Raw genomic sequence first — 16,639 nt, 5'->3', positions numbered from 1 at the left:
TGTTCCAGGCAGCCATGCCCTCCTCTGGGATTCTCCATTCCACCACCACCCCTTTTTGTTTTGTTTTCCAGCGGATAAGCCTCCATTCCACAACTACTGAGAATGCCAAGTCCTCGTTGGTTTGTGTTTGGGTGTGTGTGTGTGTTTGCCCCCTTGGGTTTTGTGTTTTTAAGATCCCTTGTGCAGTTGAAAATCACAGAGTTCCCTCTACGAATGCAGCTTCCTCCCTCTCATTTCTCACTCTTTCGGCTCTGTTGCTGTTGGCATTCCCCCCACATGAGTTTGTTCTTAGAGAGAGCGACTTTTTACTGCTCTGGCTGATAAAACACCAGCGGAGACGGAACAGGCTTGTGACACAGATTTGGATGTAGTGGTGATCTGCCACGAGCTGCTGGATGTGATCCCCTCTCCGTGGCATCACCAGGATTCCCGTGGGGGAAAAGGCCATTTTTGAGCCCTGTCATGCCAGGGCAAGAAGTGCTGCAAATGGTCTGCAGCAAGCTCTGATTCTCTGACTCTGGGGCAGTGAATCCACTCTGGGTTTCAGTCAGAACTCTAAAGGAGCCAGCAGCCTCCACTGGTCCGACCCTCTAACCCAGCTTTGTCCCAACTTGGTGTTTTGAGCTTACAACACCCTCACCCCTGATTACTGACCCTGCTAGGGGAGGATGATGGGAAATGTAGTCCAAAACATCTGGAGGGCACCGTGTTGGGGAAGGGTTCTCTAACCACTCCACCACACTGCCTTTCTTAGCCAAGATGTGTTTGCCACCTCCTCTTCTTCCCACTTCCCTTCCCATCTCTGACTCTGGGCCCTTCAAAATGTTCTCACACACTTTCAACAAAATACTGACATGTGGTGGATGGTGAGCATGTACAGAGTGCTTTTCCGCTGAGCTGAAGAGCTGTGTTCTTCCCCACTCACCTCCAGGACTCAAAGGCAAAGGGCTGAGTGCTGCACTTTTAGATTCAGAAGAAGCAGCTTGTTGAAATGCAACAATAGTGCTTCTGATCATAAGCAGAATGCTTCTCTGTATGGGCAGGGAGGGGTTCTTTTTTTTTAAAGTGCATCTTGAAGAAAATTGGGGAAATAATAAAAAAATAAAATGATCACATCTCTCCCTCTCCCCACCGTGGGCTTTATAGCTTCCTGTTCTTGCAGGTTGGCAATGGGTTTTGCAAGTTGCTTCAGCTGCTCTTAGCAAAAATGCAGCTGCCAGATTCACATATCATGAAATTACACGCTCACGATGTGTGACCACTGGGCTTGTGGGTGTGTAGAGCAGGATTGGCCTCTTCCTGACTCAATTTCCTTTCAGTTCCAACAATTTAACTTTCTCCCACAGGAGTGAAGGCCCCCCAGGGGGTTGCTGCTCATGACAAGCATGCCTCTGAGCATATTTCGCTTAGCACCAAGTTCAGGGTTGGCACCAGTTTGAGGAGGGGGTCCTTCGCCAAGCCCCCCCACCCAGATATCAGCGGCACCAACTGGTGGCCTTACTTGGTGGCTGTGGCCGCATCAAGCATTCCAAAGCAGTCACCATTTTGATTTCCCACAATCCCCATAGCATGGCATCACACCATGCCGTGGTGGGAAATCAGAATGGCCCAGTGCAAAAAGGGCTCAAGAGCAGCACGTCTGATTTCTGCTTACCAGCCAGCTACACTGAAGGTTCCATAGCCCTGTAAGAAAAGGGAGAGAAAGCTGATATTTCTAGATGTGTACGACTGGCACTTTGAACACATTCAGGGTCACTATATCAAGCCCTGAAAACTCAGTTTAAGCAGCTTGTCCTTTAAGACAAGGACAATGAGAAGGCAGTCTGCAAAGTTTGCTGGTTTGGGAGAATGCAAAGCTCAGTTAATCAAGCCAATCCTTAACTTGCTTCTCTATCAAAAGCTTGCAGACAGAATCCCTGGCGGATCTAAGTTTCTAGTCCCTGTGGATAGTGAAAACAAAACCTGTGGATATAAAGGCAAGTCAGTGCCCCTACCATGATCTACATTGATGGGGGCGGCTGTCTGAATCAATTTCTAAAATCCTCCATCTTGCACCTCTTCTCTAGCCTGTCCCCACTGCAGCCTTTAAGTTGGGGTGGGCAACTTGTGGTCCACCAGATATTTTGCGCTAGAACTCACATCAGCCCTAGCCATCGTACCTAATGGTGAAAGATGATGGGAGTAGACGTGGGGGAGAAATTCGTTTGGTTCGCATTTTAATGCGAATGTACCCAATTTTACACTTTCAAACTAGCAAGCAAACCTAAACTCAGTTATTCTTCAAAATTTGCACTTCTCTGAATTTTGCAATGGAGCTCCCCAATTAGAGAGTGTGCACAAGAGTGTATCTGTTAGTGAAAATAACATTGAAAATGCATTATATCAGGAACATTGTTTGCAAAAAATGTGTGTCTTAGGCAACATTGTGTACAAAAATCCACATATTAGGAGAAATGACAGAAAAATGTGTATAAGTTTTGTACAAACCTACTTTAAAAAAGATATCTCAAGGCTTGAGACAAGCCAGACTTAAGACTGGAAGAATGAGAACCTGAGAGATACTGAAACTCAGTACGAATGAAAACTCCATATTCATACTTCTCCAGATGGGAGTTTTAGCCCGAAACATTTCAATCAGCCAGAGGCAAAAACAGAAGAATTCCCCAGTTAAACTTTTAGGCAAGTTTTTGCTCCAAGACCTCTTGATGTAGAAAGGGATGTAAAAGCATGCCACATGCGTGTGCACACACACACGCACACACACAGTCAGCAACATCTTCACTTTCCACATCTGCCTTTGATTAGAGCTACCATGATTTTGGCAAAGTAAATAATGTGATCAATAAAAGATTAGGATGAAATGTGATGCATTAAATATTTAGACTGCGCAGCTGCCTGGGAGAGAGGGACAGGTACTGCTGGCTTCTAGAATATTTCAGAGGAAGGGTGTGTCCATTCCTCCCTCTCCTGATAACACAGATCATTCTAGGAAACAGGCAAACTAACCTCTTCCCAGGCACAGTAGGGGAAAAACTGTGCAGATATTCTTGGCCTTGCTTTCTTGGCTGCACCTGTCCCTCTTCAATGGCAGCCACATAGCACCATTCCTTCTTTCCTTCAGCCATATCCCCTTAAAAAGAGAAGAAGAAAGATCTGGCGTTGTCTCTGGGCATACACAGAGTGCCAGTCCCTTTCCACTCAGCTTCTGTGGTCCCACATGGCCTCTTCCCATGCTCCCAACTCCCTCAATGACGTCTGAAGAATTTATTTATTTATTTATTCGTGTCAGAAGTATCACAATTAAAAAACATACTATAACACATAACATTTAAAATATAAAATGTAGAAGTTAAAATATATAGAAATTAGATAAATCTTGCCCCAAAACAAGCAACATTAATTGCATTCTGTCGCGCTGTCATAAGGTCTTCATGTGTAAGTTGGTCAGGGCACAAAGGACAAGTATACATATGTGTTGTTGTCTGCAAGTCTCCACAGTCGCATAGGGCAGAGATCACCGGATAATCCGAAGAATGCAAGCAAACATTTATCCATTCTGACATTGCCATGTTTTCAGCACCAGCTTAAGACTTCCCTCTACTCCCAGGAATTTGATGGCATATGACAGGACTTCTTAACTTAGTTGTTTTACTGCAGGGCACAGAACCAGAATTGTTGGGGAGCCGCATGACACCCCTCCCCACCCCCGGTTACAGGGTGTATGACATCAGGTGGGCATGGCACATCCCTGACGTCATTTTCTCCCTGGCTCAAGTGCCTGGTGGATCAGACACCGGGCTTTCCTGGTTTTCCACCCCGCCCTGTGTCCATCCCCCATTGTGGGAAAGAGGTGTGGGGAGGGGGGCGGGTTTGTAGGAGAACCACCTGATCTCTTTTGCTTCTCCAACAAAGGAGTGAACGGGATTCAGATGGCTTTGGCTGCCCCACTTCCTTCTTGCAGTGGGATTGGCCTGCATGGGGATAGAGGAATGCTTTCCCCAACTTGTGTGTGGACGAGTCCCAATGACCAGGCTGCTCCATATTCCCACTGCTATCTCCCATCTCAGATTGTATGAGGGGATGTATCCAGGGGCGGGGCTTGGAACCTAAGCCCCTCCCCTTGGAGAAACCCCAAGAGGTGGTGTGGGGCGGGCCACAGGCCAGATTAGAAGGCTCTGCACCCATTTAAAATAGTTTTTAGCTGCTTTAAATTGTTTTTAACTCTTATGTATGTTTTAACCCCTGCTGTAAGACACCTTGAGTCTTTTTTAGAGAAAGGCATTTAATACATTTATTATTATTAATAATAATAATAATAATATTTCTGTGTATGTTTTGTTTGGAAACTTTTAAAGCAGGGGTAGGGCTCTCCACAAGTTTGTTGTACTCCAACTCCCATCATCTGTGACCATTTGCCGTGCTGGGTGAGGCTGATGGGAGCTGAAGTCTGACAGCCTCCTAGAGGAGGGTGACAGGTTCCCCACCCCCGTTTTAAAACTTAAAGTGGTTCTCCCATTCCACCATCAGTGCTTCTCCATGAAGCAGGTTGCTTGCTCTCTTCTTCGAATAGGTGATGGAGCTCAAATCTTCCAAGCATTACTATTTCTGTTGTTGCAATTCCTGTCTTTGGACCTTGTTCTAAAGGCCTGCCATGTGGTTTTTTTTTTTAAAGGAGCCACTGGTCAGAAAAATGACTGGTTTAATTCAGCTGAATATTCAGGGATTCAAACTGTCCCATTTAGGAAGAAATCTGTGAAGTTGAATAAGTTCTTATACAAACAAACCGAATGAAATGCTCACCCATCCTGACTGGGCATGGCTCTTTACGAAATACAAGAGGACAGGTCTCTGCCCCCAAGGGGCTTACAATCTATCATTCAACACAGGGGAGACCTTATTCTCAGGGGGGGGGGGTGAGTGAGTGAGTGAGAGAGAGAGAGAGAGATTATCAACTAAGGCTGCCATTTGTTTTCTGCCTCCTTTCCTCTGGCAGGCTGGAATTCAGTAGGGGGAGGCCTTCTACATCTGTGTCTTTAAAGAAGTGTTCTCTGCTGGATTTCTGCTTACTGTGCCAGTCTGCCAGAAGTCCAGAAGCTCTTCCAGAAAGCAGGGGGGAGAAGGGGAGCTGGTATCATTTCTAGATGCATACAATAGGCACTTTGCACATGTTTGGAGGCTTTTCTGTGTTCCTATTTCAAGCCCAGTTTAAAATCATCATCATCATCGCCATGGGCGACTGGGAGGCTGTCTGCAAAGCTTGTTGGTTTCAGGATCTCAGTAAATCCAGCCATCCGTTAACGCCTTGACCCCATCAGAAGCTTATCGCCAGAACCTGTGAATGGTTCTAAGTTCCTAGTCCCTGTGGATAGCGGAAATGAAACACACAGATGTTAGGGCAAGTTAGTGCCTTTGTTGCACTACACATGGGAGGGAATGTAGTGTTATTCCAGGGCATTGTGGGTAATTAAAAAGCCCTCAGTAGAGGCTGCCATTTTAATTTCCTAGAATGGTCTGCAGTACTGCAATCTTGGGGTATTCTGGGTAATTAATATGGCCGGCAGCTCCCAGCTGCCAGGTGTGGGAGACTAAGGGATGGTGTCAGCAGGGCCTCCCCAAGGTTCTGGAGCCCCAGTGGCTGCCAAGGATACCAAGCACTAATGCTGGCACCACTTTAACTTTCTGTCTGCTATTTGGCTGCCCTACTTTGCTCCTACGTGGCAGAGAAGGATCATGGGTCAGTGGCTAAGCCCCACTTTTGCATGCAGAAGGTCTCTGCTTTGATTCCTGGAATCTTCATTTGAAAAGTACAGCAGGTGGCAGGTCATGAGAAAGATTGTTCTCTGCCTGAAACCCTGCAGTCATAAGCATTACTGGACTAGTCAGGGAAATAACCTGACCTGGTATAGGACAGCTCCCTATTTCAAATCAGCCCTTTATTTAGAATGATGAGGACTGGAATCTTACTTTATCTTTAGGAGAAGGACTGTACCTCAATGGTAGGACAGAGACATTGCACACAGACAGTCCTGGGTTCAGTCTCTGGCATCTCCAGTTGAAAGGGATCAGCCACCGCCAGGCAGAGAGATGTCCTCGGTGAGATGGGCAGTTTCATTTAGTACAGAGGCTTCTCCTGCTTGTATTTGTCTTATTGTTTTTGAATATAGAGATCTTTTTTTGTATGTAAAGTGCTGCACACTTCATAGATCATTGTGACATGTAAAGTGCTGTGCACTTTAAATATCATTTTTGTATGTAAAGTCCTGTGCGCGTTATATAACATTTTTGTATATAAAGTCCACAGTACTTTAACAGGTAATATAACCAAAACAACAAAAACATCCCATGCCCCAAGCACCTTCCAATCTAAATTCTGATCTACCTATATAAATTGCTCCATTTCTCTCATTTTGCTTTCATTATGAGGGTTTTAAAAAAAATTGTTATTGCTACATTGTTATCCACCCAGTAGTAACTGCACCTTACCTGGATATCATTCTTCAAACCTGGCTTTTTTTGGTATAGAATTGCAGCCCATCACGGCAATCCTATTCATGTCTACTCAGTTCAGTGGGTCTTACTCCCAGGTAAAGGGTTCTATGGTTGCAACCTAAATAGGGCAATACAGTCCTGTGCATGTTTTCTCTGAGATGAGCCCTGCCCTATGTTCAACGAGGGTTACTCCTGGCGTAAATGTGCACACATGACTGCAGCCTTGGTAGCAGCAAAAGCACTCTATATATGCTCAGAAGCACTGGCTCTTGGTCTTTGTTGTTTCCCATGTGTCACAGCTTGAGTCTGCTTTTGGCTTTAAGGGTGAGGCAGGGGTTGGGGAGAGAGAAAGAGAAGAGGGAGAAGCGAAACAAAACCGGTTTGGGGAAGTAAGCCCTTGCTGGTGAGCCCAGGAGAGATTTAGCTTTTAATGTTGGAGGGATGAGCTATCCCTTCTTTCCCTCCATCTCCCCCCCTCCCTCCATCTCCCCCTAATACTTGATTGATGGCCAGCATGAAAACCTTGCCTGGGTTAGATCAATGGGTTGCAATTATACCAACCAACCAGTCAGGAGAAAGCAAGACTGTTGCCCCACGTTACTTTGATTGACAGTTCAGAGAGAGAGGGAGAGGGAGAACAAGAGGAGGGGAGTTAGCCAGCCCCGCAAGGATTTGTGGGAAATGTAGTTTGCTGTTGCTGCTGGCCTCTTTGCTAACCCAGAATGCCTACTCATTCTTAGGGCACTGCCAACACCACAGCCCAAAAGAGGACAACAGATCTGCACAAAATTTGCAAATTTTGGAAAGCCTGACTATGGTTTTAAATAGAAAGACAATTCAGGTCACCCTAGTGGGGAAGGCTTTGACCAGGTGAGCCACACACATGCTCAGGCTGCTGTGGCCAGGTGTCCTGCTTTAAGAGGACAGTCCTCTGTTTGAAGAGGTGTCTGGTCTTAAGCCTGGTTTAAAGTCAAAGGACCATAAGGTCAGAGAGGAGCAGAGGGCTTTGAAGGTGCACTATCAACAGGTACCACCTGGACAGCAGACACACAGGTCACCTGGTTGGTCCTCTCCACTATGGCAAGTTGCATTTTTTTTAAAAAAACTACAGTAATTATTTCCGAATTTGCACCTATACATCTAAATTTGCATATGCAAATCGCTTCCCTTGTTGGGGTGATACAATTTTCTCTTTTGGGGCAAGGTGTAAGCGGTGACCCTCGGAGCTGTCCAGCTGCTGCACAACTTTTTCTCTTCTCTCCCCACCAACTGGCTTTGTTTAATATCCAACTGGCTGAAGAGTTCTGCAGAGTTCAAAAGCTTGTTTTGCAACATTTTGGTTGGTCCTAATGAAAATATTGCCCTACTGTGGATTTTGGATCCCCCCCCCCCCAGCTTATGGGCCAATGCAGTTCACCAGGTGTTCCCTACCCCCACTGCACGTTCAGGTGGAAAGATTGCTCACCCATTTGAATTTCTGCCTGTCTTGTGCCTAGCTGTTAAAAGGCCAAAGGACCTTGGCCCAAGAGAGAAATAAAAATGAGGGGGGGGGCAACTTCAGAACCCATTAGCTTGGCTAGGAAATTGTCACTTTAACCTTACTTGGATGAAACCTGTTGGAAATATTTAAGAAGTTATACAATTAAAAATAAATGAAGTTTTCCTCTTACAGCTTTAATACATTTCTTTTCTTTTTCTTCTTTTCCTCTGTGTTAATTTGGTATACCTGAGACTGTAAGTTCCACTTCTTGTTGTTGTTTGTATTGTTCTGTAAAGTACCATGTATGTACAGTGAAGAAGACTGATCTATACTGTCTAATAGTCAAAACCCTCTGGGCAGTTCACAGCATAAAATACAGCACAATAAAACATAATATAAACCTTTTAAAGGGTTAAAATGATAGTATAAAATGAAGTAAAAACCAGCAGCAGTATGAAGATTTAAAAATACAATAAAAGTTTTTAAAAGAAACTGAAAGACCAAAATACTTGGGAAAATAAAAAGGTCTTCACCTGGTGCCAAAAAAAGACCCAAACATCGGCTCCAGGCAAGCTTCTTTGGGCAGGTCATTCCATATCCAGGGTGCCACAGCAGAAAAGGCTCTCTCCACAGTAGTTTCCTGCCTCCCTTCATTCTGTGGGGTCACCTGGAGGGTGGGTCTCTAAAAACCATCTTAGGGTCTAGGCAGGTTTATATGGGAGGAGATGATCCTTCAGGTAACCTGCTCCTCTGTAAATAACATGAAGAACAAGCTAGCCCCATCTTTGAGGACTCTTTTTGTCAGTCCCAACATTAGCGAAGTTCATTCCATTGAACTTAGTAAGACTTACTTCTTAATAGACATGCATAAGACTGCACTTATACATTATTTATTTAATGTGCTTTACAACACTCTTCAGCTCCCAAAGTGACATACAAATACCAGAAATAAGGCAGTCCCTGTCTACAGGCTTACAGTGTAAAAGACACAACACAAAAGAAAAATGGGTTTCGGAGGAAGGAGAGAGAAGCGAAGCAAACTCAGTCTTCGGATTTGCCACAATTCTGCCTCCAGCCACCTTGTATATGCGCAGTTCACCTAGGATATTTTCTCCTGTGTATTCTGCCTGTCTCTTTTCTTTTCTCCTGTGCCTTTGAATTTCCGCAAAATGTTTTTTTTTCCAATTGTCTTTGAAAACATCGAAAAATGCACACACACACACCCCCACACACCCCTGAACATTTTGTAAAAAAAAATGCAAATACACAGGGAGAAAAAAGAAGGGCATAAAAAGGATCTTATGTTCACCCCTTTGTTGCACCAAAATCAGCACCCTCCACCACCAAGCCAAATTAATGTATTCTTGTGGGAAAGGTTTGTGTTGACAGAACAACAGAATATTGTACTGGAAGAAGCAACTACAATACCCAGAATGCACCTGGGTACAACCCACGCCTGTGCCTCTCTCGCTCCCCCATTTAGTTTCCAGCCTCCCTCCCCCGATTAGCTTTCTCAAGCTTTGACGGCATAGACCCATGTGGGACCCAGGGTTGCTGATTGGCTACCTGTCCTGCCTTGCTGCAACCAATCAGAGACGGCCCACAGTAGCAGAAGCTTGGAAAATCAATTTAAGGTGGATCTGAGCTTGGACTCGCCAGTCTGTTAGCATCATATGATGCTTTGCTATTTTATTTTAAAAAACAATAATTTCATAATAGGTGTTGCATAGGTATGGGGTGAAAGCTTTTTAAAATTATTATTATTAAAATGGTTTGAGAGAAGGGGCAATTACTTATTTCATTAATGTACCTGATGGCAAAGAGTTGTGTTGAAGGCTGGATACTGTGGCAAGAGAAATATCAGAGTCCCTGCCCCATGGGCATACAAAATCTGCTTTTAGATGCATGAATCCCTTGGAAAAGTAGTGGGATTATCTCCCTTTCCCACCTCCCACCCCAATTACAGCCCCTCCAATTAAGAATGCAAACCCTCTGTAAAGGGCCTGGCTCTAGCTGGTGTTGAAATAAGCTAGTAATAACTATTTAAAGAGTTAGAGTGTCTCAAGCCATATGCACATCCTGAGAAAGAGCGGTTATGCCTGGCTGTATGGCCTGCTATATTTTTAACATTCATAGCCACCCTTTCTTGTCCTTTATCTGCAAGTAGCAGCTAGAGGGCTCTGAACAGAGCCATTCCTTTTCTTTAGGATTTATCCCTCCCTGCTTTTTTCAGGTCTTTCCTTTTTTTTCTAAAGAGCTCTTACAGTGAAGATGAATTCACTGGAAACACACTGATCCTCATCCTCTATTGCAGGGGTGAGTAACCTGCCGGCCTTAGGATTACATTATCACCCTCCTCAACCAAATGATGGAGAGAGAGAGAAGGGGGTGGCAGTGAGTGAGAGAGAGAAAGAAAGAAAGAAAGAAAGAAGAGGGTGGCAGAGAGTGAGTGAGAGAGAAAGGGTGGCAATGTGTGTGTGAGTGAGGGGTGTGGCAGTGAGTGAGAGACAGAGAAGGGGGTGTCAGAAAGAAAAAAAAGGGGGTAGCGAAAAGTGAGAGAAAAGGTATAGCCTTGTTCACTTTTGCCTCTAGCCCCATCCACCCCTGGTTTTGGCCCCTCCCATTACTGGCATACATTCCCTCCCCCCCAACAGAAAAAGTGATCCTCACCCTGTCTTAGTGCAACAGAGCCTACTAGTCAAGTCTCTGAGAAGTCAGTCCCCCTGCTGTCAGTGGGGTTTCCTCCCATGTACATTTGTGTATAGCACTGCACCTATGAGTAAGCTTCATTGAACTCACTGGGATTTACTTGTGAATAGAAGTGTACAGGATTGCACTGTAAGAGCTGGTATAATTGAATGCAGTTTCTTCTGTTTTCCATCTCTTCCCCCACCCCTTACCCCTGTGTCAAATTTTAGATTGTAAACTCCTCTGGCAGAGACCTGTACTTGCTTCTTCTGTGTAAAACACCATCAGAGTTGATTTTGTGATTGCTCCTTCTAATACTGAACTCAGATGGTTGAGTGCTGACAGAAATGGAGCCAACACTGAGAAACAAAAGAGGTACTGGCATACCTGAGTTTTGCAGAAGTACAAAAAAAAAAAAAAACAACCCACCACCCCTTCAACAAAGATTGTAACCTCCCTCTTCTGAAAGCAGCTCAATATGGACTGAGCATGCTCAGTAGCCACAAAATGTTGAGGGGATATGGAGAGGCCTGCTGGAGGAAAGCACCACTGGCTGTCTGAAATCCAGAACATGAGCACTTCTGCTAGGAGGCGCTGCAGCATTTTGTTGCCAGTTTCCCCCCATAGAAATATTTATTTACTGATTTACTGACTCTGTCTAGCCAGTCCCACAACACAGCATCTCTGGGCGGCTCACGACACAAATACGATATCGACCCAAATGCAACAATCAAAATATAAAACGATAAAAATGGATTGAAAAATTAAGGACATGAATTAAACACAGGGGGTTAAAATAAGAAGACCAGACAATAAAGCAGGAGTTACTTAAAAGGCTGGGGTGAACTAAAAGGTCTCTGCCTGGCTCTGAGAAGATCACAAAAGGGGTGTCAAGCTAACCTCTCTGGGGAGGCTGTCACTTAACAAGGGTGCAGTCACCGAAAAGAGCCTCTCTGGTGGTTCCCCCCCCCCCCGGCCATGCTTTGTTTTGTGGGGGCAGTCGGAGAAGGATGCAGTGCAAGGGTCCTCAACACAGTGCCTGCAGATATTATTTATTATTACATTTATATCCTGCCTTTTTTCCTCCAAGGAACTCAAGGCGGTGTACATACTCCTCCTCCATTCAACAGTGCTCCCCACTCTGCCCCCTTCAAAAACATTGTTTTAATAAAAACCTTGGGAAATGCTTGGGCACTCTTCTTTCTCGCCCTTTCTAGCTTCTAGCCTTGCTCTTTCTCTCCCCATATCCCTTTGCCTCGCTATTCCTCCCTCCTTTAGCCACACAATTCCCTCCTCCTCTTTCACTCACTGTTTCTCCCCCCTCCCAGCCTTGCTGTTCCTTTCCCTTCTATGTTTGCCTTGCTATTCCCCCTCCCACCCACCAACCAGCCTAGCTGTTTCCCCCTCCTCTTTAGTTCATCATTTCTCCCCCTCCTAGCCTTCAGCCTCACTCTTTCTCTACCCCTTTAAGTTGCTGTTTCTCCCCTCCCAGCCTCTAACCTTGCTTTTTCTCTCCCCTCCACCCCTTTGTCTTGCTATTTCACGCACCCACCCATTCTCTAGCCTCGCTATCCCCCCTCTTCTTCAGCTCACTTTTGACTAGCCAGGCCCCCATGGTAGCCATTATGTGACTAGCCACATCCTCCATGGGAGCCATTTTGTGATGGTGCCCACAGTAGTTTCTCAACTTCCCAAATGCCTCAACTTCCCTGAAGTGCCTAAGAAGAACAGAGAAGATTCCCCTGGTCCAAGCTGCAACTACCTCAGGCGTCCTGCTCTTTCCCCCGCCTCAGTGTTTCCCAGCCCCTCATCTATAAAATGGGGATAAATACTGACCTATCTTACAGGAGTGTTGAAAGTATTACTGAGCTAATGCATGGGGAATGTTTTGACTGCTCTTGGTTGGCTGCAGTCCTATACCCACTTATTTCGCTCACATCTCTAACCACTAGGCACCACTACCTCTGGGTAGAAAGGATGACTCCATCTCCCCCCCCACACACACACCTCTTATTTCAGTAGTTTGAACACTGTTCTTTTGTGCCATTTAGATTTATCTTTTCTCCTTTTTTTCCTTTTCTTTTTTGTGGTTTGGGGTGGAAAACAGATCCACCTTAAGCCTCCAGTTTTATAGAACTCCCTCTGGGTTGCCAATAGGCAGTCCTTATTCCATCCAGGGACTGCTGTCGAAACCTATCCAGATTTTCGGCTGACCTTCTGTTCTTGCTTTCTCTCTCTCCTTCTCCCCCCAACCCGCCCACCCAAAAACATATCCTCCCATTTCTTTAAGGGGATTGCATATAATTTTTTCTCTCTCCCTTCCCTGCTAAATGTTCTAGGAGGGGCGGGGGGGAGACCACCCCACATACCAATGGGAAAGGTTCCCCTTCTGCTTTGCAAAATATTCTTTGACATGCTTGCACAAGATCTTTCTTTTCTTTTTCAATAGATTTTTTAAAATTTCTTTTCTTAAAAACAAACCCAAACCACCAGATTTGTGCTCCCCCCCCCCGTCTTTTTTTTTTTTTGGCGGGGGAGACGAGTGTCATATATGTATAGTTACACATATAGTTATTTTTGACGGATAATTTTAAGAAGAGAAAGGTGCTCCCCTCCCTCATTTGAGGGGAGGGGGAATATATCCCCCAGGATGTACCCACAAGGACGCCACACTGTGAGTACCACCACTCTTTGATTGGGAATTGTAGAATGTCATAGAAGGGGGGAGAACAGAAGGAAAGGCATAGCTTTCTTTTTATTTTTATTTTTATTTTTGATGGGGGGGGGTGTTAAACAGTGCCAGGATGATAAACCCTTGTAGGTGAACAAAATAAATAAATAAAAAGCACAAGTATCCTCACAGGGCAAATTCTATGGGTGTTTTACTCAAAGTAAGCCCTACTGAATTGAACGGGGGCTTATTTGCAAGGAAGTGTGCATAGGACTGTAGCCTTACAGAGTGCAAGCCCAGGCATGCCTACACAGAAGCAAATCCCACTGCGTTCATTGGGTCTTCCTCCCAAGCAAATGTGTAGCATTTGCAGACTCCGTTGGAGATTCCATAGGATTGGATCTTATCTTACTGTCTTTATTTATTCATTCGTCTGCACTTTGCATTGTGCTGCGCTTCTATTTAGGATGTATGCTTCAGATCCTTTAAGGCAGCAGTCTACTCAGAAGTAAGCCCCATTGAGGTCAATGAGATTTACTCCCAGCTAAGGGTGTAGAGGATTGCAGCCTCAGATAAGTTACTTCTTGGAATCTTTTTCCTGGCATACTCATACAGCAAGGAGGGTGGTTCTGTCTCCCTACCATTTCAGTATCCTATGTTGTTGTTGTTGTTGTTGTTTTGAGTCCCAAAGCAACAGTAAAAGAAATGACTTCAGTCTTTCCTTCCAATCTTGTATTAGCGATCAAGATGGCAGAGCCACGAATTCAGCTTTCGTGGCTGAATTTTGTTGGTTTTGTGTTTTTTTAAAAGGCGTGATCTTGTGTAGTTTGGTGTTATTCTGGCTGCCTCCATATCTGGGAGACAGGCTGTCAGGAGCTGTACAGTCAAAGGGCCCTTAATGTGAATTTCTTCCTCCCACTGCAACGTTCCGTGTTTCCCAAACTTCTGATAGATGATGTATACTTACCTCTTCCCCGTAAATTAAAGCTGGAGGCAAGCTTTGCTCTTGTTCCAGAAGGAGTTACTTGCCCTCCCAGAGGCACATCTCCTGCACAGGTCACAGTTCAGGGCAGCCTACTGATTGGCAGGAGGTCATCCCAGAGTGGCAACTCACAGAGAAGTGCGTGGGAGCCTCTCTGCCTCGGCAGCAAACCAGTCACACCTGAAGAGGCAGGATCACTGCTATCTGCCGAGGCTGATCTGGAAGGCGGCAAGGCCAGAGAGCAGCAAATCATTCAGAGAGGCGTCAGACAGCCTTCCTTGTGGATGGGAGCCCCTCTTTATTTCTTTGGGCATACAAGTGTGGGAATAAGAGTGCCTTAAAACTACTCTCTTATACCCGAAACCAGGGCAAGTTAAGGGTGATCAAAGCTGGGTTTTCTTTCTCCCCTCCTTTTCCCTGGCCAGCCCATCCTTTCAACGCTCTGCACTGGATGAAGAGGGGATTTTAAATTTAGACTGTAAGCTGGTTGCGGGTGGAGATCTCTCCCTCTCTTTTGCTTATTAGCTTACAGGATGCCAGGGTATTTGTGCTAGCAGCAAAATGGTTTTGTTTATGGTCCCTGTTAAGAACATCGTTGTCCCTGCCTGTGCTTCTTGCATTTAATTTCCTTAACAAGCCATGTGTATCTGCACTGAGGACAGTTCAGGGTAACTCTTACTGCATCTGATGAAGTGGACTAGATCAGTATGTTAGTCTTTCAGGCACCCTTCCCCAGCCTGGTCCTCCATATGTGTTGGACCACAACTCCCATCATGCTCAGCCATCATGGCCTTTGGAGTTGTAGTCCAGCACATCTGGAGAGCACCACGTTGGGAAAAGCTGCCTTCAAGTTGCTGCCTTTATTGTTGTTTTGCTTATGTAGCTCTAAAAAGTGCTATATATGTTGTGCTAATCATCATCATCATCATTTTTAAATACTTTTTATTCTATTTTTTATCTTTATAAATGAAATGAACAGTACCAACAACCTAGTCATTATCTACAGTTTCCAACAATACAGTATTCTTAGGAGGACACAGCAATAACAAAAAAGGGAAAAAAACAGAAGAAGGAGAAGGAAGAAGAAAGCAAGAAAAAAAAAGAAAAAAAATTAAAAAGTTACTTAAGGGATTAAATTTAAACTCCATTATACACAAACTTCAAATATCATTCTACTTAAAAGTTATACCTATAACATTGCCAATATTACAATTCAGTACAGCATAGATAATCAACCTTATATTTCAATATCATATCATCATTCTTATAGCAAGGGAGCAGGCCTACAATTCTTTTCTAATAACCATATATTGCCCTTCAGTTGACATATAATAGTAGAGCTTAACAATTTAACCAGCCAAAAATATTACTAATCAAAGTCTCATAATAATGATAGTAATAGTAATAAAAAAGGAAGGAAATTAAAAATGATAAGTAATAATAATAACAACAAATCACTAATACATTTTATGCTATAATTATAATAATCATTAATAGCATTACCTATTTCTGAGAACAGAGCCACAGGTTGAAGGTTATTCCAGATGAATTTATCCATGCTGTAAACAGTGTGATCCTCCTTTAATCCAGTTTTAATCACCTTCAGCCACCTGCCATACGGACAATGACAGTGGTCAAAGGATGGATTTCCTTCCCTCCCTTCCTTCCTTGCACCCTTCCAGACTTATGTTAATTCAGTTTTTATTTGGTGGGAATTCTAACCCTGGTCTAAAAAGCGAGGGGGTGGATTGGGCCCCCACCCCACCCCTGCGTGCTCACATACACGCAGAGATAGGAAGGTCTTGGTGCCAAGCCTGAGTAGCGATGTGACTTTGCTGTCATTTCCAGCTGGTGTGAGAAAAGCACTCTGCGCATGCTCAGGAGGGTCTTTGTTCTCCACTTGTATCTTCAAGAGCTGCTAGCACAAGGTCAGAGGAGGGCAATGAAATGGTCAGGGTGATGGGAGACAAGTCCTAGTAGGAAACGTTGAAGGCACTAGGCATATTTAGCCCAGAGAAGAGAAGACCGAAGGGAGCCACATTGATAGCGCTCTTCAAATCTCTGAAGGATTGTCATAGATAAGAGAGTAAAGACATATTCCCTGCTGCCGGCACAGAGGACAGCAGGACTAGATCTAATGGGGCTTAAGCTGCAGGAGGGTAGATTTTGGTTGGACATTAGGAGAAACTTCATGGCAGTAAGAGTAATTTGGCAATGGAGGCCATTTCCTAGAGGGGTGGGCGGGCTCTTCTTCACTGGAGCTCTTCAAGCAGAGGCTGGAGAGCCACCTGTTGGGGATGTTTTTGCTCTACATCTCCTGCTTTAAGCA

At 44.7% G+C, this 16,639-nt stretch overlaps 1 protein-coding gene across 3 annotated transcripts in view; it reads left to right on the top strand.

Moving 5' to 3' along the window:
• Nucleotides 1-12,823: 12,823 nt before the first annotated feature.
• TLE2 (TLE family member 2, transcriptional corepressor) overlaps nt 12,824-16,639 on the top strand; it is a 53,462-nt gene continuing 49,646 nt past the window's right edge. For all 3 annotated transcript variants that reach the window (XM_084826241.1, XM_084826240.1, XM_084826242.1), the window contains exon 1: nt 12,824-13,331. In XM_084826241.1, coding sequence (XP_084682367.1) covers nt 13,308-13,331 — 24 coding nt within the window. In that variant the 5' untranslated portion in view covers nt 12,824-13,307. The remainder of the gene's footprint in view (nt 13,332-16,639) is intronic.

Source organism: Heloderma suspectum, chromosome Z (assembly GCF_057233095.1).
Source record: "Heloderma suspectum isolate Gila_16-S chromosome Z, 16-S_ref, whole genome shotgun sequence".
NCBI lineage: Eukaryota > Metazoa > Chordata > Lepidosauria > Squamata > Helodermatidae > Heloderma > Heloderma suspectum.
Note: the sequence above shows the minus strand (reverse complement) of the source record. Positions and strands in the feature narration are given on the sequence as shown.